The 25319-nt window shown below is 43.5% G+C and overlaps 2 protein-coding genes across 6 annotated transcripts in view; one reads left to right on the top strand and one right to left on the bottom strand.

The window, feature by feature from the left end:
• Positions 1 to 19: 19 nt before the first annotated feature.
• Positions 20 to 11738, bottom strand: fam160b1 (family with sequence similarity 160 member B1). Of its 5 annotated transcripts, XM_034551301.1 has the most exons (18): positions 11435 to 11559; positions 10400 to 10478; positions 9143 to 9248; positions 8684 to 8853; positions 7803 to 7907; positions 7551 to 7673; positions 7217 to 7438; positions 6919 to 7115; positions 6404 to 6518; positions 6205 to 6281; positions 5905 to 6097; positions 5387 to 5550; positions 4483 to 4629; positions 4302 to 4392; positions 3966 to 4109; positions 3572 to 3712; positions 2828 to 2931; positions 2621 to 2738 (listed from the first exon to the last, which is right to left on the bottom strand). In XM_034551301.1, the coding sequence occupies exons 1-18, from the start codon at positions 11446 to 11448 to the stop codon at positions 2627 to 2629; spliced, it is 2304 nt and encodes a 767-aa protein (XP_034407192.1). In that variant the 5' UTR covers positions 11449 to 11559; the 3' UTR covers positions 2621 to 2626. The 5 variants fall into 5 exon arrangements, with proteins under 5 accessions (XP_034407196.1, XP_034407193.1, XP_034407195.1 ...); XM_034551305.1 differs by lacking the exon at positions 9143 to 9248 and having other exon boundaries at positions 20 to 2738; positions 8665 to 8853; positions 11435 to 11711; XM_034551302.1 differs by lacking the exon at positions 9143 to 9248 and having other exon boundaries at positions 20 to 2738; positions 11435 to 11705.
• An 815-nt stretch (positions 11739 to 12553) lies between these two features.
• The window catches only part of ablim1a (actin binding LIM protein 1a), a 35738-nt gene continuing 22972 nt past the window's right edge, over positions 12554 to 25319 (top strand). The window contains exon 1 of the mRNA XM_034552654.1: positions 12554 to 12648. Coding sequence (XP_034408545.1) covers positions 12636 to 12648 — 13 coding nt within the window. The 5' untranslated portion in view covers positions 12554 to 12635. The remainder of the gene's footprint in view (positions 12649 to 25319) is intronic.

Below are 25319 nucleotides of genomic sequence, written 5' to 3' on the forward strand. Positions count from 1 at the left end.
GATTTTTTTTATTTTTTTTAAATTGGGACGGAGAATGTTAAAGAAACCATATTGTCCTGGATGAAACCTAATGCGTTGCAAACCTGCAGTTGACATGAAGACAGTTGATTAGGAATAAATATGCCAACGCCTCAGAACGAGAGGCTGCTTCACTACTCTGCGAGGCATTGGGGAAGGCAGGAGGAGTGCGCATGCACCTTACCTTAATGTTTCAACTATGCATTGCAATCACAAAATCAAACTGGCCGTAAGATAGAAGTAGTATAAGGAGACGTGTCCCATTTCAAGAGAAAAAAGCAGCGATTAAACAAAGAAAAACATGATACAGTGATTGGTCTAAGCTGTCAAGAAAAAAATCAATCAGTTGGCATCAGATTCTTAACTATATGGAGTCTTGTACATCTTCACAAACCGGATGTAACAAGAGGCATAGATCACGACAAATGGTAGTGACGCACAAACCCCTGACACCATCGATCCTAGGAGTCCTCAGAGATCCAGTGTGAAAGTAAGGCTTCACATCTCCCCGTCAGTCTTCAAACAACAAAGTGCTGACAGCTAAGAAATCATCACAGATGGTCGGGCTTCCTTTGCTTTCTTTCTTTCAACAATGAAATATAATGTAGAAGCATGCATTTACACCAGGTAGTATATTTCTATTGCTATTGTACACACGATATACAAATGGAAACAGTTGGAAAGAGTTGATTCAAAAATGTGCATGATTTGATCATTTAAAAAAAGTTTCCCATTAAAATAGAAATGTTACTCCTGGTACGTCATAGATATTTTTTTGGTTTATGAAAACAATGCGAAAAAAAGAAAAAGCTTTTTGTGTATATTTACATTATGAACAAGGATGAAGAAAGACAATGTGCAAATCTGATTCCATGCAAGCAGTTGCATAATGTAGCGTAGGTGCTTGAGTGATGGGGTTAAGGTGAGACCAGAGAAGGAGAAAACAACAACAAGGCTCAAGACCAGGGACGAATGGCTTCAACGAATGACTGTTCATTTTCCACCGCAATAATAAATCATGGAAATTTTCACGCTGGAAACAACACAACAACCAAACGTACACTAAGAAGCATCTTGAGACCAATTCAAACCTTTCGCTACCGACGCCCTCCTGATACATCCAGTCAATAAAAGACCAACAATACACGGCACCTTGTGAATTCAAGACCAGGATGAAAAGGTAACACTTTTAAACTAAACACCTTATAGGAAGTCATAATAACTTATAGAGGAACTCAGAACTCTTAGGATATTGTTAGCCGTCGCTTTCCCAACTGGGCGTCTTAACCCATAGAAAGGGGGTTGAGACGAGATGAACAATATCGATAGTTTCTGTTGGATAAAGTTTCGATGGACTTTCTTCTAATCTTGTGAATTCAAATAAAAACCACAACTTACAGACAGACACCACCAACTAGACATTAGCTTTGTTTCAGGGGTCAAAAGACAATAAAGATTGGGAACCCCAGCTGTAAGCTGCAGCGTCTCCCACGTTAATGATGCACTTAAGACACTGGTCAATAAAATCACGATCCTCTGCATCTCATCAGAATAAATTAATTACTGAGAATTACAAAGGTTCTAAAAACAACAACAATAGCAGTCACTGTTGTGTGAGAAATGCAACACTGGGTCTGGAGAGCTAAAACTAATGTGGAATCAAAAACATGTCTCTTCAAAAAATGCCAACTTGACATTTCCTAAAAGCCAACCACAAAAGAGCATGGACATGAATAATGTAACAAGTGCCATGCAATGAGGTCCGCGTGCAATTTGACATAACTTGCAAAATCCACCATTTCCTTTGACAAAATGTGATTACAGGTGAGCTTTGAGAGCACAAGCATTGAGACAAAGACGCGGAAAAAAAATTAAGTAAATCATTAATTTGATCCCAATATGACAGTTAAAAAGGCAATGTGAAAGCAAACAAATAAATAAAGAGGACGTGGCATTTAAAATACGAGTGCAGTATCGTAAATACTACATTTCGATATGTATGCAACTACAGGTACATATAGGTTTTGATGTTTGTTTGTTTTTTCCTCTATAGCCTCGGGTCCTCTTGTCTTCAAACAGACAACATGTGAGGAGTAGAGATAAAAATGTTTCAAAAGGAAACAATCTTCTGTAACTGAAAAGGTACTGTTTCACACTAAGGCAATGATGTTTACAAATGGGTGATAAGGGACAAAAATAAATACACAAACATCTTGAGATTACAACAGAGTTGTCTTTCGGCTGGCGGAGAAAGACGGGGGCAGGAGTGGGAGAAAATACAGAGGCTGAACGAAGTCCAGTGACCACCTCTCTGCACCTCGACCTCTGTCCTCTCAGTCCTCCGCTGGCTGGGCAGTCTCTGTGCTCTGACCGTCTCAAAAACAAGACCGAAGACTTTTTATAGTGGAGCCCGAGAGGCCAGAAGAGGGGGAAGTGATGAACCCGTCCAAGTGGGCTTTAACAGTCTTGCAGGGATGAGCAGTTAGTGGTAATCTTCTGACGACCTTGTGACACCAGTGCCACCGCCACCACACCCCAAAGGCCCATTTTAATCCTGACCTGTCTGCCTGCCTGCCTGGCCGAGGCAGATGGATGAACAGCAGGAGGATTACGGCGAGGAGGAGGCAGCTGCGTGGTATTTGACGAAGGCAATGGCTGCCAGCTCTTTGCAGAACTCCTCCAGCACGATCACCCCCTCTAGCAGAGTCATGTGGTCGACACTACAAGAAGAATAGACGGAAAGGTGAGAGGCACGTACCAAAAGTCAACTCAGAAGATAAGCGCGTGAACACCGTGTGGAGGTACGTACTTGATGCCCTCTGGCTCCAGCCCTAATAATCTCTTCCTCACGAGCAGCAGTTTGGGTGTGAAGTCTGAGATGCGCTGAATCCTCAACATGAGATCCCCCACCACCTAACACACAAGTACGCAAACCAATTACCAAAACATCAAAGTGCTGATTTCATCTGGGCCCACCTCCTCTGAGTAAAGGTGACACTTGTACATCATTACTACACTCATTGGAGACACTGTAATTACCATACACAAACAAGACCATCAACAAGGAAACAAGTTGCTTCCACCAGCCTCTTCCCTGCTATTTACATTGTGCTACTGGGATTGATCTTCTACAAAAATAGTTGGACTGATTCACAGAACAAAAAGAGGTACAGAGTTTTTTAAAAGCAGGTCGAGCAGCAGCATGCTCATGAGTTTTTTAGGAGACTGTGGGTCAGTGGTTAGCAGGGCCGTCTTTCAATCAGAGGATCAGTGGTTCGATTCCCGGCTCTGCTAGTCTTAGTCGATGTGTCATTGAGCAAGACACTTAAATTGCGTAGCTGTGTCTACGGTGTATGATTGTAAGTCGCTTTGGATAAAAGCGTCAGCTAAAATGAAATGTAATATAGTAAGTGGGATTCACAGAAAGACTTGCACTATTCATACCACTGGCATGAGATAAAGGCCAACAGATGTCTCAAACATGACTATTTACAATTATTTCAAAACACAAAGATGGATCAGATAACGACTATAATTTAGACGGGAGTCTTACCCTGACGATGACGGAGAACAGAGACCTGCAGCCAGGGGCCAGGTTGATATAAGGGTCCAGCAGGTACTCGTGCAAGTGGGGGTGTGGAAACAAAGACAGCTTGGACAGCACAGCAGTCACCTGCAGGTTGACTTCATAGGGCTGGACGACAGAAGGGGGAGGGGGCATCAGATATAAAACTACGCAGGATATGAAGTGGTGATGAAAGTGAACGAAATATGTAATGCGTGTAGAAGAAGGGCAATGAATAAATAAACAGTGACACAATAGTCACAAGTTTTTAAAAACTTTTTGCACAGATATTTCATACAGATTTCAATGCAAAAGCATGCTGTGTTTTCTGAATGATGCCAGCGTTATTGCAGACGTTAGCTATATGGTGGATCAAACTGACCTGATCTAGGATGCGACCCATCCTGTCGAAGAGAACCTTGAGGAAGTGGCCCTCGAAGAATGGGCTGTCCAAGTTACACTTCTCAAAAGGCTTTGGATTTCCCCTCCAGTCCCACCGCTGGCAGACCCCACAATAGTCCCTAAACTGAGGGGAACAATTCATCTTTACTTAGTCTCTCTGACACTAGCAACACACCAATGAGCATCACTTTCCATGGACTTCCCTCAGCAGTTAGTGGAATGGTGAAAGACCTAGAGGGAAACATTTGACCAGACCTTTCACCTTCCTGCTCTTTGTCTATCTCAAGCCTTAAACATACGGTAGAACGAGCCTTACCTGTCTATGTGCATCTCTGAGGTAGGTGTCATAGCCTGTGCCTTCAACATGATACGATGATTTCGCCTCATCGGGCACCAAACACAGGAAACTGCAGGCAACAGAATTTAACAGTTTAACTTTTTCTTTTTTTTAAACCAAAGACACATGCCATGTGCTGTTTAAGAAGCAGACTGTGTACCTGTTGACAATCTTGTGGACCTCTGTCTTCCCGTCACACTTTGAGTGGTCAGGGCTCTGTGGTGGAGAGGAGCTGAGCCAATCAGAACCAGACAGCCTGCTGTCTGGAGAGAGGTCATCAGCAAACAGTGGATCCTCCTCAAGGTCTCTGTTGAAGAAACACCTTCATTAAAAAGTATTTATATTCACAAGAACATTGTCCGATTGGGAGCAGTGCTACTGAGATAGTAACAAAAGATGTTCACTTTATTTTGCATTCCTCAACACATTGCTCTGAGGAAAGAGACCCATTGGTTTTACGAAAGTCCTCCTCGTCAGTATTTTTAGGTTAAGGCGAATTAAAAGGGAGAAATGTGTGTCTTTTATGAGATGACAGCATTTCTTTGGGCTTGCGTTGCACTTTTGCAGTCTGTGCAAGGGAATGAATGTCTACAAATACATGTATTGCATTTACTGTATCTGTAAGTATGGTTACTGTATGCCTGTAGATTTTAAAATGTCACTGACATTCTTCAGCTATTGACCTCTTCTCACACTGTAACCCTCTAACAATACGACTGCGTCAAATCATGTAAATCCAGTATAAACATGCAGCCTGACTTAATTTTCTAGTATACTAATAAGCCTCTTAAAGCAACATTCATATTGATATCAATAAATCTCCCAGAACTGATATTTAGCAATTATTATAAGTTATTCATGCCCCACTAACCATGGCTTAAAAAGACTCCCACCAATTCAAACACACTGTACAATAAGAAACTGTTTAGTTGAATTGGCGGCACATCTGAAAAACACAGCTAGTTGATGCATTCACTTTATTTCCACTGGTGTGTGTTTGTGCAGATGCTTTTCAAAGTAGGATTCCAAGGCAGCTCAGGGAGGTCTATGAGGCAGGTCCTTACACGGCATCATGGGGCTGCCCGTTCTCCAGAGGCTCCCGCTCATCCTGGGGTTTGTTCTCCAGGTAGTTCCTCTCCTCTAGGCTACGCAGCAGCAAGCTGTGGAGGATGTGCTGGTTGGGCTTCTGGATCAGCTGCTCAAATAGCCTCAGTGTCATGATGCTGATCTGGGGACACAGAAGGAGGCATGAGCCTTAACTCCCACTATAAATCAAGAGCAACACGCCAAGAATGTGCCCACTGACAAAGAAGTAGGCAGTGGCAAACATCAAAGAAAGATGATTCATCACTGTTTTGTGTGATGAAAGTGTGTGCAATTCATATGAAATCATCCGAGTCACTGGAGTCTGGAACTCAGAATCATTGAAGGGCAGATAGTAATTTGCACTTTAGAATATCAAACACGAAAAGGGTGAAATAAAAAAAGACTTGAATGAGTCAGATCAACCAGACATAAACTATGTTAAAAGTACATTCAATAGCAGGACCAGGTACAAGCAGAATAATGATGTGATAAGTACCTCATCTGACAGGTGGTCGCAGTGCTCGATAAGTCTGTGTCTGAGTGGATTCTGCGCCATATTAGCCTGAGTCTCTGGCTCTCGCTCCTCTCCAAGCAGGAAGTAAATCATCTCCTGCAGCAGAGCCTCGGATGTCACCTGCCTGATAATCCTATTCAGCAGGGCTGTGGAGGTCAGGATGCCCACCTCGGACCTATGTGAACCCGCAGACACACCACGCGTTAATGAGCAGTCATGACACACAACGACAAGACTGAGAATTTCAATAAAAGATGATTGATGATTCAAAGCTAGACTTACGTCTGCATGAGCTGAGGTTCCATAACTGACACAAAGAAACTTTCTCTAACTGCTTTTGCTATCACTGCAGCTGCTGACTGGAAGACAAAACATGTACTTCAGCCTTCTATGATACCAAAACAATGTCATGTTTTTTTAATCACTCGATTCTGACGACAACATGACACATTAAAGTAGTGAGTCAGCGTTGTTTAAGGACCTTCTGAGCCTCTTTGATGAGCTGGTCACAGTAATCTAGCCAGGACAGGAAGGAGATGAGAGCCCTCTTCCCTGTAAAGACAGCAGCATCCTCCTTCAGGTTATAAACATCAAGACTGAAAGAGAGGGGAAAAACATATTAAAAGGTTTGATATAAATCTACCAATGTATCATTTCACAGAGAATGCCATTTAAAAAGTGTCTTAACCAAGCTCATCGGTCTCAACCAGTTATGCAGAGCAGGTCTTGCACAGACATGCAGTGGGAATCATAATTGTATGTTCTTGCCCTGCTGTTAGTTAGTTGTTGGCTTTTATTTCATAACATGCAGTAATAGTGGTGAAATGATGCCCCCTATTGGTTTGGAGCATGTTGGATAAACACTACACATTGCAACTTTAAGGGCAACCAGCTAGTTCCAAAGAAATAAAAACGCCAGATGACAACTAAATTAGTGTGCAAGTGGTGTTTGCAAGTCCTGAAATATGAGGTTATAGAAAGTAGAGTGAAACTTACCCCCAATTGACCGACTCCACTGTCTCAATGTCCAAGGGGTCCATGGACTGTGGCAGGGCTTTATAGAAGGAGACCAGCCTGTCAGTCAGGAGCTCACAGAGATCAGTGTTTTCAGTTAAACACTTGGCAGCTGCAGGCTCTGGTAAACTGACCAGCAGCATCAGGCCCTCACATGCCTTCACTACTATCCTGCCATCCTAAGTAGGGAAGAAATGGAGACAGCTCATGATTAAAGACTTTCAACTCCAGTAACTTAAAATAAAATCATCCAAAATCCTTTGCATGAAAAAATACTTACAGGGCTCTTTGTGAGGTTGAGCAGCGAGGTGACAAGATTGTAATTGTTGCTGTTATTGTTACTGGTGGGACTAGAAGAGGAGGCAGCAGCTGCTGCCTGAGGCTCCTGTGAGCAGTTAGCCTTTACCTCTGCCAGAGACTGACCAGTGTCTGGAGCCAACATATTCCCCTTCACGACCTCTGTCCCTCCAGGACTCTTTATCTCAGGCCTCTTTGACTTGTTCTGCAAACATCAGAAATAAAAGATATTCTCTCAACTTTTTCTAGTAATATATACAGATGTATAGTTATGACCCATGTACAACCTTTTCTCCCCTGGTGTCATAAAAACTTACCTCAAGGAAGAAGTTGACAAGATATGGGTCCTGCTTCAATTTGGCACATACTATACAAAGGAACTGAATCTCTTCATTTTCTGTAGGAGCAGTCAGCACCTCTCCACACAGACGGATCAGTTTCTGACAGAAGAATGTCACAGCCACAAGGGGAAAAAAAGCCACGAATAAGTTACATAACTTCTCAGTCAGCAGATCATTTTGAGGAGGACTATCTAAAATGACTGAAATCCAGACTGCATTCCTTCCCACCAGAACAGGTCTATGGACATTGATGTGTGGCAGGAGAGGTTGACGAATGTGTGCGAGCAGCTTTGTGTAGAAGGTGAGCACCTGCTGCTTCATCCCTGGAGGACACTGATTGACAAATCAGAGAAACAGAATGTTAGAATTGATTCTATACCAATATAGACGTGTCCCCAATCTGCGCGGAAATAGCTCAGTGCAGATCCATATAAGGGTTTACAATATCTCATGTTCACATTAGGGGTGACCCTGAATAGTCGACTATTGGACAATTTGATCCAAGGACCATGATTTGCAGTGATGGGAAAATGTGGTAATGAAACTGAATTATTTCTCATTCATAAATGGCCAAAGATTAGGCCTACATTTATTAATCAGAACGATCAAATGAAAATGTAGATTTTATGAATGATTCCCTAAAATCCGCTGAGGGAGGCACTTAGAAGCTGCTGTTCGCGGTGCATATAACAGCTGTTTGCAGTTTGCATCTCTCTCTTTTGATCAGCGTGTCAGTACTATGGACAGACAACAAACAGTTGTCAATTATTCAGAAATAACAGCAAAGCAATAGTTACATCTATCTCGGCCCATAATGGTGTTTTTACCATTTTTCTATAGATGCATATTTTTCTATAGATGCATAATGCTTATTAATAAGCAAGTCAAATTAATTAAGACACGATTTGACAATAAGTCGACTATAGGAGAGAGCAATCAGATTCGACTATAGTAAATCTTAGTCGGGGACAACCCTAGTTCACATTCAACTATTTGTGAGTTCACTGCACTGCAGTTCATCCAATATCACATATACAGGTGCCATATCGTGATATGCATGTTTTCCTGGAGGTATAGTTCATGTAGTTACCAAAGCATGACTGCCTTACATCTGCCTTGCCCAAGGTGTAGAGAGTCTCCAGGATCTTGTGGTGTAGGAGATACTCCATGCAGGGTCCTGTCTCTCCAGACTCCCTTTCCCTTTCCTCCTGGGTCAGGATGTCCAGCATCTGTTCCAGGTGGGATGGGATGTTGGTGTCTGTGACTGGAGCTTTGTCATCTAATAGGGGGAAAAAAAAAATCAAGGAAACATGTCAGAACTTCTGTCTGTCCATTTGATATCGACCAACGGGAAAAGGCCATGCACATCTCCACTACACGATGGAAGTGTCTAAAGTGTAAAAGCTTCTGCATTCTTCATCTAACCACTTCAACACTGCAATTTTCCTTTCCATGTCTTTTTTTCCTGCTCAAAACAAAAACAACAACAACCGTTAAAAATATCTAGCTTGTGTGATGTGTAATGTAATTAATGTAATCCAGTGCATGTTATTTTCTGATCCACTAACCTTTTTGTACTTTGGGTAATATAATCAATGTCATTGTTGCGGAACAAGGTAATCTCGCTGGCATTGTGAAAACTTTCCACAGTGGCTTCACAATAAAATCCCATCCCTGGTTTTGCAAAAAGCAGTGAATTACTGACCCAGTAAATGAAGTGAGCAGACAGAAAAGATTGGGGATATAACACCGTGTGTGATAGAATGACTGGTGGCAAGTAGTAATACATAGGGCAATATTGTACCTCATCAAGTCAATGAATGTTGCATAGACACTGAAATAGTCACTTGACTATTCAAAGCAAGCTTATTTCAAGGCCAGGTCAGTCATTAGGATGAAATAATACTACAGTGTTAAAAGAGTGGTTGAAATATCGGTGAATTCATTCAATAACAAGGTAGGCTACACACTTAGATCATGCTGAAACCACTCAATGCCATAAAATATGGTCAGCTTTCATCAAAATGATTAAACTTTCGTAAATCTACTACAAAGAACTGGACAAAAGTGGTATTGTTTCTGAGCACCAGGGTCCCCATAGAAAACCTCTCAACTCTCTACAACAGGGTCTGACAGTTTGATTAGCACAGTTGTTGAAGATGACAGCAAAGCCGGATCTGGGTCTGTCCGTGCCACCGCGGTCGTTGTGGAAGCCTCGACATGAAGGAGTTTCTGGTGGACTTGCATGACTGCATCTGATTTCTTGTGGAATCAGATGCAGGCGCACCGATGCCGAGCATTAAAAATAACTATTTAGAAATAGCCAATCTTCTTGCTCATGTTTAATTATGCAGGTCATAGAGCAATCAGTATTAAATTGAGACCGTTTCAGAACCAGTTGAAAGTTCCTTGCATTAACTTTAAATTGTGGACTACCTTCTGTGACCTCGAAATAATAGATCAAGTTAATTTAAGTCACAAGTAAGCAAAATCTGTGATTAAATGCCCCTGAAAAAAAGCTATGCTACATAATACTCAAAATGGAGATAATCCCCATCAATTGTTCAGAGGAAAGTTTGTCAAACTGGCCTAACTGGGAAGAGTGCCCTTTGTATTGAAGAATAAGAAAAGGAGACTTTGCTTGCCCAAAAGCAAGGCAGTAGTTCACATAGAAGTTCTCTTTACGTGACTGGGTTTAACTATCATGTAGATAAACAGGTGCCAAGCGTATGATTTATACTTGAGCAGATCCTACAGGCATGCATGAAGGAAGCACTCATAGTCTGACAGAGATTATTGCAAACACTTAGTCGTTTATTTCTTACCAGAAGTCTCAATGTAATAATGTGTAATGGCCTTCCAGTGATAGACAAAGTCCTCCTGCAAGGGCAGCGACGGGGCAAGCTGAAAAAGAAAAATGCAAACATAAGCATATCATACTTACACTGGTGGCCAAGAGAGACATCAGAGCAACATGTCGATGTTTCAGACACTTTCAAACAGAGACTGGTTGGTCTTGGAAATGTATCTTCTAGCTTACAATTAACCATGTCATTTCTGCGATTAATGGTTTCTAATGTGCCACATCAAGCTGGCTGTGAAGTTTTCTAAATGCTAGATAACGGGGATTGACTTTTGAGTGACATTAAGGTTAAAACGTGTCATGTGTCTTATCACCATACACACCAATAAGCTATATGGCAGAATTAAGAGACAAGTTAATATTACGCCGGAAGTCAAAAGTTTTCACTTTGGGGTCACCTGTCAAGCGTCTATCGTTTAAAACCCGTGATGGTTTCTAGCTAATTATACAGAGTTAAGCCTTCAAAAAACAGAAAGCTGTGCGACGTTTGCGCAACATGAAACAAAGCTGTCGTGTCGTTTCGACACCAACTTCTCGTGATATGACTCCGCTGTTTGAAACGAGACAGCATGGCGAGCTATGACTTTATTTAACTCACTTGCTAACTGTTAAAGCTTTTTTTATAGCTCAAACGTGAATAGTTAACAGTTAGCATTAGCGGCTAACAAGCTCATATTGGCCAAACTGTCAAACGCGGACGAATCTCTGCAATAAAACGGGGCAATGGGATGTGTTAGTAATATAAACGAATAGAGAAATTAACACTATATATACACATATATATATAGTGTTGTTATCCTCAAGTACAAACACGTTGCCAGGACAAACACAAAACGCTAACATTAGCTTGCTGCTAACCAGTTAGCTCGCTAGCTAGCAGCGTTAGCCCTAATGCTGACGTTGTGTGTGACGTCCAGAGGCCCCTTTCAAACTAAATACACGATACCCAAAAGCAGACCATTGGATAAATATGTGCTGTTGGTTAAAAAAAACTCACCGCTTCCACAGCATGCTGAAGAATGGACGTAAATTTCGAGAACATTTTGTTCTTCGACTGGACTATTTTCTCCCGAGAAGAACGAGAGAATTCCTCTATCTTCTTCCTGTTGTTTCCGCCTCGATCCAGATTGGAGGTTTCATATAATGACCCTTGTAACGAGAAAATGAAGGTGAGCAATAAAACCGTAACACGCTGGCGTCCACAGGTATTCACAGGCCTGGCCTCAACCACCGTAAACAAGACGTCTACAGGCTCCAGTACCGCGGTTGAGTCTACTATGGACACGGTGGCACTTCCTTCGCCAAACGTTACTGTTTTACTCCACCAGTGGGCGCAGGCACACACAGCACAGGCGTGTAATTACTGACAACAATCAATGCATACAAATGAAGACAGCGACCAATGCATCCAATTAGGGATGTGAGCTATATTTTCAGCTTGGAACCAACGCCCATGACAAATATAAAAGATGTATGGGGGTTCCGATACCAAGCAATACATGTCATATGGAAACGATCCGGTGAGCTGTAAAATCAACGCTTATGCTCCCACATAATGCACGGATGTGGGCTCTTTCTTTTCCTTGCAGTGTTTTGTCCTACACAGAGCTGAGGTTATTCCAAGAGACACTGCTTTTAGGATCAAGTTGAGGAGTCCGCGTGACAAATTGGCTGGAGCGACAAAATATGTGCCTTAAAGTAGCCGGATTTATGGAGAAGAAAACAATGCAAAATAACATTATTTTCACCGTAGCTCCTGTCAACTTTGTGATTTAGCCCAACTACCACGTCCAGAACAGCACAGTCATTCCAGACGAAGTAGGCTAGCCGGTTTAACGTTAAAGCGACCCGACAGCGGCTGCAGGCGAGGACATTTCTGGCATTATTTAATTCATAACTCCGTAATTCTGCGATATTACGTTCAAATATGGACATAAACTTGTTGAAAAATAAAAAGGATGCTGTCTGTTCCAGGACACGCCCTGTCGCTGGAAAGTGCTTTCTTCCATCGCGCCGCCGGGTCTAGTCTATACAAAACGCAGGCTGTATGCTTCCCCGCGTTTAATCCCATTAAATAACTTAAAAGTAATAATAATATCAGGCTGCCAACCGGTCTTTTCTCCTCCTCCTCTAAAACTGCACCGGGGCATCTCCTCCAGGCTATCTCGGCAAAGAAAGAGAGTCTCTACCTACCGGGCATGTCTGCTAGAGGTGAGTATCTTTTGCCGCAGAAGCCTTCATAACAATATATACAGGGGGAAAAAGTCTCTTAATATTCTTTTTGGGGGCGTGGGGGTCTCGCTTCAAGATGCAATGTAGAAGAGAGCCCGTTTGCGTCGCCTTTAGGAGGATCGGGCTGCGATAATGACACTGTTATTGTAAGTAGGTTACGGGGAGGGTAGAGCTGAAACTACAGCTTCCACTGCTGCAGCAGCCCTTTCCAGACAGACATCCCACAACTTATTCTGTTCAAATGAACACTCTATTGTAACCTATAAATAGATCACACCTTTAAAAAAATATAAAAAATCCCAGCTGTGATAAGGAACCTTATCTGATTGCTGCTTCTTTTACCATTTGACATTATCCTTAATCAGGGCGGATGCACATTAGAGGATGCACACACCCTAATTGTTGCCTCATGAAACTGTTGGTTGATGGAGGACTTGTAACATATTCTTAATTGGTTGGTTATAATACATTGGAGTGGTGAACACTCTGGGTTATTGTACCCGTCATGCATTTAGCTGGCGAGGTGGCAAGAAAATACATCATTTATGAAAAAAAAGGAACACAAATGACTATCAAACTGTCATTTGGTGCAACCATCTCAACTTGTCTGAGTCGAGACGTTTTCATTTCTTGTTGAGCATAAATCAGTTTATAGCCCCATACAGCATAGACAGAGTGTGTTTGTGGACCCATCAGGTGGGCCTTTTGAGGGCTTGCATCAGGTGACTTTGTTCTCTTGCAGAAGCGATACAGAGCCTCCAGCTGTTGCTGCTATTTCGTATTCAGGTGGTCTGACTTTCAGATTGAGAGCTGGGTGAAAAAAACATTGAATTAAATTTTGTGTTATGGGTCTGAGCCTGTTATGTATCGTGAAATATTTATAAAGAAGCTCAAGCTGTGTAACACCCACCTTCAGACTCTGTATGGTTGAGCCCATGTAGCATGGAGGTTATGAACCCCCCCCCCCATCACTGATGTGGCCTATGTGTCCTCCATGGCTGCCGGTTGGAGATCGATGGAGCTCAGAACCCACTGCTTGACGGCCCCCGTGTGGTACATAGATCTGATTAGCAGGCTTGAGCCAATCATTATTCATAAGAGGTACCTGCACCCTACAGTTCTGGCAATTACCTCTGTGTTGGCTACACAAGGATGTGAGGTTAATAATTTATTATCACAGGCACATTAATGCAAACAGCATTCTCTGTAACAATATGTCCCATCAAATAGATTTTTTTCACGAGCCAGGCTGAGTCAATGCCTTTTTCAGTTGCACTGGCTTGTAGTACTCCCACCTCACATGCACTAGACATCGTGATTCACAATATTTAAGGAGGACAGAAAGTGTTTATGTGTAGATATGTTTTGTGGAAATATATGTTCTTCCTATATGCTTGGAAGAAAATCTGAAAGCATGCTCAAACATGTTTTGGCATGTCAGAGTCTATTTTGAATGGTTTTGCATGTTTCATAAGAACATTTTATAATTTCCTCGATTATTTTTTAGAAACATGCCACATATTTTCCATTTCCAGCTTCCCAACAGTGAGCATTGCTGCTTTCCTTTGTCAAATGTGATCGTAAACCTAATATCTTTGGTTGGTTGGCCAAAACAAACAATTAGAAGACATCCCATTGGGCTCTATCGATGAATGACTATTAAAAAAGTAACAATTAGTTATAGGCTTAATGTGGATTACTGTAAATAATTAACCCTGGCCTGATCCTCATTAATGTCTGAAGTATCAGTGTTGTTGTATTATTTCAGATATTGTAGCATTGATAAATCTGAAAGGCAAGATCTAAAACACGTCAGCCGATCGAAACATTTTCCACCCCACAGACAGCAGGGAGTTTAAAAAAGGCCTCAAATGACTCCCCTTTTCCCTTGTAGTAAGCATTTATGATGACGGCCCCTCCCTCAGTTGTCCAAGCATTAGCCATTACTGTGCTCTCAGTCTTGCAGTCGCCAACTCCCCACCCCCCTTATCAGCACAGGGCCATCAGCTTTTACCTTGGTAGTGATGCTCTTCCATTAGTTACCCTACCTTCTAATACACCCCTGAGGCCATGCTGCTCTATCTGGACCTTTCAGTGTAGTGTCATCATACTTCCTGTGCTGTTTTTTTCTCTTGTCTAGAATCTCTTTACATGATTTCTTTTTAAAGTAAAACCTTTTTCTTTTTCTTTTCTATAATACAACTTTTATCCTGGGGATGTTGACAGAGCTGATAATGTATATTATTCCAAGCAGCATGCCTTTACCTTTCTTCCAACCAGTAAGCTGCTGCAGTCTGTCATTCATGGCCAGTGAGCAGAGGAGCAACTGAGAGTTAAGGGCTTTGTTCAAGGTCACCTGGGTAAATGGCATTCATCAGATTCCTCCATCTTCCCCCTCTTGGTTCGGGAAATCAACTTACAACATACCACAGTCATTCAGCATAATTTGACATTTATTGTTATAGTTTGCTGTTCTGCTATCATTGGTTTGCTGCTGTTTGCGTTGCCCATTCATACGTGGGTGAATGTATTGTTCCTCTTGCTCCACGGGAGCCACTTATCTCTGCTCCACCGCAGAATCCTAAAACAACACGCTGGACGGCAGAGTTCTCACACATGTGGCCCAATGCTGTTCATCCAGACTGTTTGTTCCTAAAATAATTGGCATGTCACATTTTACAGCTTATTTCATAGACGTTTTTGATGGCATTGCAGCGTCCATCCATCCATCCATCTTCAATACCGCTTATCCTCATTAGGGTCGCGGGGGCGCTGGAGCCTATCCCAGCTGACATAGGGCGAAGGCAGGGGACACCCTGGACAGGCCGCCAGTCCATCGAGGGCAAGGCATTGCAGCGTGTTGGATTGAAATCTTCAACATGAATTACCCCAATGCGCCAAAACGTTCATAATTAGACCTGTGATCACAATTAATATACAGAAAAACTATGCAAATCAATACTTATTATTATTATTATTATAAGTTGAAGCATGAATACATCCATCCATCCATTTTCAATACCGCTTATCCTCATTAGGGTCGCGGGGGCGCTGGAGCCTATCCCAGCTGACATAGGGCGAAGGCAGGGGACACCCTGGACAGGCCGCCAGTCCATCGAATACAATGCATATTAAAATGCATTTGGACGTCAGGATAGCTTTAAGTGACGAGCAGCAAGGAAAGTCCTCCCGAGTACAGCTCCAGTTTTGCCCTGCTCTGACCTCATTCTCCACCCCGCCCATTCCCCGAGCAAGGTTAGCACATCCGGCACTGTGTACCTGTTACACTGCGGTGTTATCCGGATGATCAATGGTGGGGGGGGGGGGGAAAGGAGGCATGGCTCACATCTTGCAGTAACTTAATGCCTCATCCTTATCCCACCAGTGGAGAGGGCTGCTCATGCTCCAACAGCACAACCCTCTGCATCAGCACTTTTCTCTCTCTCTCTCTCTCTCTCTCTCTCTCTCTCTCTCTCTCTCTCTCTCTGTGTATATGTGTGTATGTGTGTGTGTGTGTGTGTGTGTGCGTGTGTTTACTGTATGTGCGACGATGAGGGTTGGTGTGCGCGCGCGCATGCATGTGTCCTGGCAAAAGCCTGAATAATTGATGAGCAGGCGAAGGAGTGAAAGTGCTGCCGGACGAGGCAGTGTGTGTGTGGGAGTGTGTAGAGATGGGGGAGAGGGATACAGTGGGGCAGGAGCCCGGCTACGATGGGCTCTGCAACTACGCCCAAAGAATCACCTCTTGCTTCGGACTGGATGGTAAGACAGCGGGGGAAACAGATGACGAGGAGGAACAGGAGGAGAGGGGGTTGTTTCTTCTTCTTCTTCTTCTTCTTGTGTGGAGCAGAAACGGCCGAGGCTATGAACATGTTTGGGGTGTCTTTTGATGCTGATTTCCTCTGCGTGTTTTCTGAGTGTATATGTGTTGATCTGAGAGTGTGTGGGCAGTTGTGTCAAAGCTACCACACTGGGTGTATGAGGGGAGGGGGGGGCAGTTGGAGGGCAGCGCCTCACTGCAGCAGAATAGCACGTCCTCCTTAGCTACCCTGAGGTCCATGTGTCTGCCTGTGTGGGTAAGAGTGCTATTTGCTCATACCTCACTGACACTTTCATCTTAACTCCGGCTTTCTGCATGGGAGTTGAATTGGTGAAATACTGCGTAGATGTAAATAGAAGTAAATTTGGCCCGCCAAGTTCCAGCGATGCCGTTTCCGTGCACCCTCTCAGACGAAGAGGGAAATCATTACATTTGAAGAGCAGGCCAAGCGCGACGCCTCTAGACCATACAGATATTTTGTGCTTTGTCATTATCTGCTTTTCGTCATGCTTAAGTAGCGCAATGATTTATTTCATTTCCCGGGAGAAAGTAGACGGCTGTAATTAGCCTTATTTGTTTGATGAATATTAAATGTCTTGGAAGGTTTCTTCTGTTTTTGTGCTTTTAGTTATTTATCTGTGTCTGTATGGAAGAGACAGTTGTGTCCTATCCGCACTGTTTTCAGTTGTTTTAAAAACAAATGCAGAGCACTGGTGTGGGCTTATTTAGTTGGCTTAGATTCTCCCTCTGCTTCATCTATCTTTTTCGCCTCCCACCAGAACATGTCTATAAATCAAGGTTAACCTCATGCTGAGCTGAACTCCCATTTCCAAGAAAGGTGACTGCATCTCTGACTTATGAAAGAGTGCTTGTAAGACACAGTAGCTTTGAAGTCTTGGTTATACGGATTTGGCAAGAAAAGACTCTGGAAGTCTTTGCAGAAACAAATTCGTTCCAACATTAGATGGTTCGAAGATTAAAAACTCAGAACATGCTTTCTTACTAAGTAACATCTTCCAAAATCCGTCACCCGATGATTTCAGAGGATAATGGTGAGCCACTGCTGGCATTTCCACTTCAGCACTGATGGTACTAACAGTATCTTTTATTGTGAAGGATGCTGCTGATGATTAACAATGGGTTTGTGCATTGTTGACGGGTGGAATGACCTTGCTGGTTGTTGACCTTGTAAAGGACTGGCAGACGAGACGTCCAAGCCAATCCACTCTGAAAACATGTCTGAGATCATTGTGATGCTGCACACTCGTATGCATCCTTTTAGGTTAAAGCGAAGCACATAAACACAAAAAGCCTCTTTGTAAGCCTACCAGAATATAGAAGTGTCTAAAATGTTCTTCTTGTCTGATGACTTATTCTGGTTTAAAATGTAGCACACAGGGCGGGTGGGGGAACAACAACATTTGTAGCTTTTTTTTGAAGGTCTGCCAGAATCTCAGCTCGTCATTGGACGGATGCGACCAAGCAGAGCAGTGATTGGGATGCACATGAGTCACATCAGTCACAGAGACTCCCACCACACGCAGGGTCGACCTCATGTGGAGCTACCTAACCCCACCCCGAAGATAATCATAGGCTCAACGTCAGCCCTAAGCTGCTTAAGGCACGAGGCTGGTTGGGCTGAAGACACTCATAGTGTAAGCTTCTTTCCCGGTTCCTCACTCTGCTCTACCTACAGCAGAGGGTTTTGTCTAGATGCTGCCTGCTCTTCGGCGTCCCCACCTCAAGGTGGACGCCGGCGTTCCAGACCTCACATCAGTGCAACTCTGAAGTGACAGGTGGCGGGATCGTAACAGGAGGAGTTTCCACCGCTGTGATGTTTATGATGCGCTGCTGTGAAGTCGCCCACCAATCTCTGGGTCCTTTTGTTTCCCTTTTGTGCCTCCTATGAACACCCCGTGTTCTTAATGTCACATGACGACTGGATTTTAGAGCGGGTCTGACTCTGGCCGCCGTCTACCATAGTGCTTCACCCTACTGTGTGGTACAGCCAAAGGGGAGCAGGGCGCCATGCCCACTCTGCCCAATCTCAACAGCCTGGGCAAGCTGTGCAGCTCCAGCCGCAGCCACGATGTCGACCGCGTCCGGGTGAAGCGTAAGAGCTCGGTCAAGCGCATGTCCATCATCGAGGACGGGCACGTAGCTGAGGTCCTGTATCTCATCCCTAAACAATACATGGAGCAGCTGCCCTTCCTCAACCCAAATGAATATTATCTGAGTGAGAGGCTGAACGAGGTCGCTACAGGTAGGACAGGAGCAAAGATGCATCTATTTGAAGAATGCTTTCACCATCCCAGCTGGGGATGACTTGCAACACCAGTCAGCTTTAATGATGATTGTTTAATCAATGAGAAGTTTAAAAAAATGACCATTAAAATGCAAAATAAAAGTTTTTGTATGGATTTACAGGACGCATTTTGTTCTACTTTTAGACTTTTCCTCTGTTCTGCTTTCCACTTTTCAACAGTTTGTTAATACCACTAGGGGCTGTTGTTTTGGTCCTGTCTCGCTCGTTTGCCCGCCGCCCCCCCCCCCGCTTTGCATTCTGTTGGCGAGTAGGTGTCTGAAAGTGAATTGATTAGTCGTTACTCAGAATTACTTCATTGTAATTGGATAACAGTGAGTGTTTACACCTTTTGAGGCTTTCCACATCTGACCAATGCACGTGTGTGAGTGCCCCTGTCCACAAGTTATGCAACCACAACTCCCCGATGCCAAAACAGTGTTGCTGCAAATGTTGAAACAAATTTAAATCAGGAAATTAATCACCGCCCTCTCCATAGTTATATAATATAATGCAAACCCATATGCAAGGGCGGACCTGCTGCTTTTTGCCAAGCAACAGTACATGGGGAAGCTACATGGTGGCTTACATCAGGATTACAACATGGGCATGAGGACAAATGGAGATTTTCAGACCTTATGTATTCTCTGACTGCATGCCAGCCACAGTAGTAAAATCATCATTGCTTGGAACTGGTTTGCAAATCCCACAGACGGCAGCAATTCTTTTGGTTTTGGAGTGGAAGTTTGATTTTGGCTTACGGCTCAGGTTCAAGGAAGCTTTGTGTCTGCAAACTGACCCTGGAGCAAAGGTCACAGAGGTCAAGGCTTATGTTAGCCATTTCATTCCTCCGGTGACATCTAAAATCAATCAAAGTGACCGTGACAACCAATATAGCTGCTTATATTCTCTGGAGGCCAAGACTGGGTAATTTCCCTGCTGCTTTAAATGTTTTTTGACAGGAAAAAGTCTCCATGACTTTCCTGAGACCCGATAGCTGTAAAAAAACAACAACAAAGAAACAATAGTCCTCATTTAAAATAATCTTTTCTTAACCTCTCTAGTGTTGAAGTGCCAGCCCAACAAAGCTGAAGTGTTCATTGTTTCCACCCCGTAAACAAGGCTGTGTTATTTCACCAGTTAAGTGCTTTTGAATATGAGTGGCACTTATTTGGCTCCTCGAGAGGTCACCATGTTTGATAATTCCTCAAACATAAAAAAATAACCCCATGCTACCTGTGAAGGCAGAAGGAAAGAATGTGGAATGAATGTTGCAGTGAAAACATATTTCGGTGTATTCAGAGTAGCTGCAACACAGGAATGTTAATGTAGCATGGGTGAAAATAGACTTTGAAGAAGGTTCTCGCAGTTTTATTTGTTTTCCGAAGCCGATTTAAAATAGAAAAAACCTGGTGAAGTGTTTTTCATTATCCATAGAATAGAAAGGCAGGTCTGTCAATCCACAAGAAGAGTTGAGGGGTTCATCCTGGTCATTTTCTAGATGTCACGCACGTCATGTCTGGTGGATTTGTACAAATTGGCAAATCATCTCCTCGTGCACAGTGTGTAGCTGAGAGTATTTACACACGAGTGTGTGTGTGTGTGTGTGTGTGTGTGTGTGTGTGTGTGTGTGTGTGTGTGTGTGTGTAGTTCCGCTAATCCTTATTTTTAATCCCAGGGATGACTGTGCAGTATATCCACACAAACCACTGTTGTTTACTGTAAATGTGACCTCAGTCTGGCTTCACCACTCACAGGCAATACTCTATAACTGTAAATCAAATGGCCTTTATTAGGGTCTATTAAATGCTAAATGATATCAGTGCACTGGTATGAGGGCTGTGCAAGGTTATTAATGGACAGTGAGACATGGATCATCCATAGGTGAGCCAAAAACAGTAGAAACCTTCCATCCATTGATAATAGGCTTTGCTACCCGGGAATTGCTCTTGGGAAGCCTTATGCAGCATGGATGTCCAGCAGCTCCATCAGAGATCATTGACAGAGGCAACCTGATAACAGGTCGATACTGTATTATAAGAGGACTCAGTAACTGGACTCTCTTTGCATTGCATTCAGCAGTTAATTGCCACACTGTTAACCTTTCTTTTTTTGACTAGCCAACATTTTGAAAAAAGTGCTTTTTTGAAAAGCCACTCAAATACATTACATATTTCTCTCCCTTCATAATAAAAAAAAGTGGAAAAAATGGGTGGAGTGACGGAAAAATATCTGCTAACTATTTTTACCGTTTACCTCACTGGCGTGTCTGTCTCCACATCCCGGTGAGAAGAAAACGCCCCTGTGGAAACTGATGCACGGTGTTGGGTATCCAGCAGGTGGCACAGTTGACACTGCAGTGGATGAATGCCTTTTGAATGCATAATGGTCTGCCTGCATCAGCAGTTACAGAGGTGGTGCTGATGCAAAAACGATTCCTCCCCCTCAGCCATACGAGAAGGTACAGCGAGGCTCCAGCACGAGACAGAAGGAGCATGTGGTCCCTCGTGGCTGCTGGTGTGACACAGAGTTACAATAGCTTACACACTGAAGTGTGTGCAGGACATTGGATTGGTGCCCTGCTATGTAGCTGTGGGGTCACAGCGGATGCTATTTGCTTCCCAGGAGGCCCATATGAAATCTTTATTCACCTGTTAAATTGTGGATATAACTATTCACAATAGGAGTGTTCCACTGACTTAAGGGAAATAGTTTTCATAAATATTTCCGTACGTAAGTATTTGTAGGGATGGTTGAGATGGATGAGGTTTAGCATATAAGCCATTATAGTGAAGAATGTGTTGTCTATTACTTCATAGTATACACAAACCGTGCAATATAGTCTACGCACCATCATAAACAGTCATACGTACAAAGAGTACGCCATTTATGAGCTAACTTTCTGAAGTTGCCAGGCTCAGCCAGGAACCTGCTCTCTCGTGCTCTTTGTAATTGGATTTCAGAGGATCCACTCAAGATATTAGTACAACGATCCACCCCCCCCCCCTCTTTTTTGTCTCTCTCACGAAGATCAACATTTCCAGAAAAAGTCAGTCTTTCACTCCGTTGCATTATTTTAAATACATTTTACGTCATATATATATATATATATATATATATATATATATATATATATATATATATATATATATATATATATATAATATCAGAAGTGTATGTGCTTGAGGGAGTCTGTTTGGGGGATTTTGAGGTTCTTGTTTTTGATCACACAGAAGCAGCAGCAGCAACCTGGTTGCTGCAATGAGGAGGCGGCTGACACAACAGAGGGGCTGGGAGAGGGAGCAGAGGAGGAAGGGGGAGGAGGGGGAGTCAGCAGAGGAGGAGGAGGAGGAGGAGAGGGATGGGAGGGAGGGAAACAGGCAGTCAGGAGGCAAACCCCACGCTATAGCAGCGTTTTCGGGAGGAGAGCTTAGCAGCGCCTACACCCCTCTCTCTCTCTCTCTCTCTCTCTCTCTCTCTCTCTCTCTCTCTCTCTCTCTTTGGTGTCTCGGCTCATTTTTGTTTTGCTCTTCAGTCTTGACTAAAAAAGGAACTAGCAGCTCATGTGTTACTGGTGATCGATACCCCAAGTCTTTTCTGGTGCAGATTTACCTCAATTCCAATGGTCATGGTCAAAGAAAAAGGTATTCCAGAGTGTGGTGTCATGAGTGTGTCCTCCTGTGATTTGTTTTGCTTGTTGTGCTGTAGATTGTCTGCAGCTTTTCCAGTTGGATTTGAACTGGCGTGTCAGGCTGTTTGAATTCGATTTAGTTTGAATGAAGTCTTCGTCTCCGATTTGAGTATTTTTTTAGATGTGTGCGTACAGTCACAGTAACATGGACATGTTTTGTCTTTATGTGGGCGTGTGTTGCTTGCCAGAAGCAAGACTAATGATATATGAACATATTCTCTCTCAACTTTAAAGACTTGAACGTGCTACGCCCTTCTCAACACTGCCGAGCAGCTGATGCTTGGGTTGGAGTCGGCTTAATTTGGCAGCGTCAGTCTTTATGTAAATCTATGTTGGAACAAAGCATCTGGCTCGCTGTATGGGAGCCGGACACCAGAAGGTTCAAGATGATAATGTGCAGGTCAAAAACGGCATCCTCGCGCAGACTGGATCTATAAAGCTAACATGTAGAGGGAATAAGTGAAGCAGTAGTGTAGGGATCCACACTGCACACAGCTATGGACCTGCACTTTCTGTCGCTCTGTCTGCAGCCGTTGCCATGGTGACCATCTAAAAGGTATACTCCATTGTTGACAGCTGTGTCCTCATTCATAGCGTCCTGTTAAAAAGAAAAAGATGATTGTTTCCACCCACCTTCAACTGTGGTCGCCCAGCTGCGTGGGAGGAATTAGGTGAAGTCAGGGAGCACGCTCCACAGATATTAACATTCCCTGCAATTTGCCGGAGCATGCGGTCGTGAGGTTGAGCATAGTATGTCAGTATGACTCACAGCAAGCAGCTACATAGGCACAATTTTCTATAATAAAAATGTCTGGTTTGAATTAAAAAGAGCGTTAATTGCAACAATTTTTTTCCTTTCCTTTTGACCACAAATCGTGTATTTATGTAACTGGCATATACGGAATACAATATTGTGGAAAGCATAGTGTTTTATATATTTTGCCCAAATTAATGTCAGCCGGACTGGATCTGAATGTCAAAATAATGAATTACAGTAATAAGTCACTCTGCGTCACCATTCTGCTCTCTTAATAGTGTCTCAATTTAACCAGCTTGATGTATTACTCCTGTGTTTCAGTGGTCTGATCCAACAGCTTCAGGAAACAAACAGTGTTCTATGTGTGGGCATGTGATATATTTAGGATTTGTCTGAAAATATTTGACCAAAAAAACAGATTTACAGATTGTGTCTTGACTGATGAGTGTGTAGGTTTGTTTATGTATCTTGACAGCGGTGGCTGGAGGCGGCGTCCGGCTCTGCTTGTTTCCTTGATGTGCATTTGACTGGCCACAGAGAAAAAGGCCTTTGCCATCATCTCGTCCCCCCGTGCTGGCAGAACACCCGTAACCTCTGGCTGCCACATGTTCATCTCCCACAATCCCCATAGAGTTAACCCGCTGCCTCGCCTGCCGACTCTTGGGATCGGTTTGTGGCGGGAGGCTCGTCTGGGTGTGCCGTCCACATTCAGAGGCCTCTAGCTTTTCATTCCTCTAAACAGAAAGCAATGGCAACTTCTTGTATCCTCCAGGGATCTCATCATGCTACCTGTCTGAGGCCAGGTGGGCTATTTAACAACAGGATGCACAGCTGTCCAAATACCGGATTATACCGTATACTCAGAATGCTGAATCACAATAAAAGGATTGCAGCGTTAGCGTTTTTTGTCCTCTTGCAGGTGGTTGTCCTATTTTCAAAGCCAAGAATACCATTGAAATAGTTTGTTATTAATCGGGGCTGTGTGTACCGAGACAGTCTGATCTTAAATCTACACGCGCTTCTGAGATCTGTGCACATTTGTACGACAACTTGATTAATGTAAGCTCTTTCTCTCTGCTCTGCGTAAGAGGCCCCAGCTCTGTGAAGTTAGACAAGCGTCATCACGTGTACGTCACCAACTCCCATCAAGTCAAGTCTGATATCATGTGTCTGTGTAGCCGCTCCTCGGGATTTCGCAGAGTGCTGCAGACAACTGCAGTGGTGCCTCATCTTCGAAGCTTCCCAGTGTCTGCCCCCTGAAAGAGGAGCTAAACCCTTTCATAGACACACTCTGTTTGTACAACTGGTCCAGAATATACAGACGAGATAAGTGGTTGGCCGGGGCGAGACAGTCAATAAAAATACGGGCTGTAACAACAAGAGCGATGTGAAAGTCACATGAAAGAAACACAGACTGCAGCCATACATTGTGCCAGTCAACAAACATCCTCCCTGTCTGGCTTCAATCGGTCCGATTATCACAGGAAATAAGGCAGTAAGGAGTTTGGGGTCGTAATGGGCCATCGCTCAGAGGCAAAGAGCCAAAGACGCATTCATCCGCTGCACTTCTACACATCACAACAGCTCCCGCAGTTCATGAAGCCGCCATTGTTTCCTCTCAGATAAGTGGCCATGGGAGTCCCTCTCTCTGTTTATCAGCGTGGTGTTATTATTATGTACCTGCCCAACTACAAACGCTCCACACTGTGCCGCTCAACCATTCAGAACAGATCATTAATTCCACTCCCAGGTCCCCGAGGATTAGTTATATAAGGTTAGGGGGCCTGGTGGAGGACGATAGGGTCCCCCCGTCCCCCCGTCTCCCCCCTCAAATTTGTGCCCACGTTTGAAGTGCTTTGTCTGGGATGCTGGTGGTGGGGCAGAGGGGTGGGAGGCAGTGAATACAGTCATACATATTCATGAAGGGGAGGGTTAAGAGCTCCTTGTTATGTCTGGGTGATGAAGAGCTCCGAATGCTCTCCCCCATCTGATCGCCCTTTGGGATTTCATGGTGGGCATATTCTGTTCTCTTTTATATTCATTATGGGTCAGACCCCCTTGGAATATTCCATCCCAAACT

Source organism: Cyclopterus lumpus, chromosome 15 (genome assembly GCF_009769545.1).
Source record: "Cyclopterus lumpus isolate fCycLum1 chromosome 15, fCycLum1.pri, whole genome shotgun sequence".
Taxonomy (NCBI): Eukaryota; Metazoa; Chordata; class Actinopteri; order Perciformes; family Cyclopteridae; genus Cyclopterus; species Cyclopterus lumpus.

Excerpts from the sequence above, each read along its gene's own strand:
- fam160b1 (XM_034551304.1), bottom strand. The coding sequence starts at position 11,479 with ATGTTCTCGAAATTTACGTCCATTCTTCAGCATGCTGTGGAAGCG. Across the intron at positions 6,098-6,204 it reads GAACCTCAGCTCATGCAGAC|GTCCGAGGTGGGCATCCTGA; the intron begins GTAAGTCTAGCT and ends GGGTTCACATAG. Across the intron at positions 4,393-4,482 it reads GTCCACAAGATTGTCAACAG|TTTCCTGTGTTTGGTGCCCG; the intron begins GTACACAGTCTG and ends TGTTGCCTGCAG.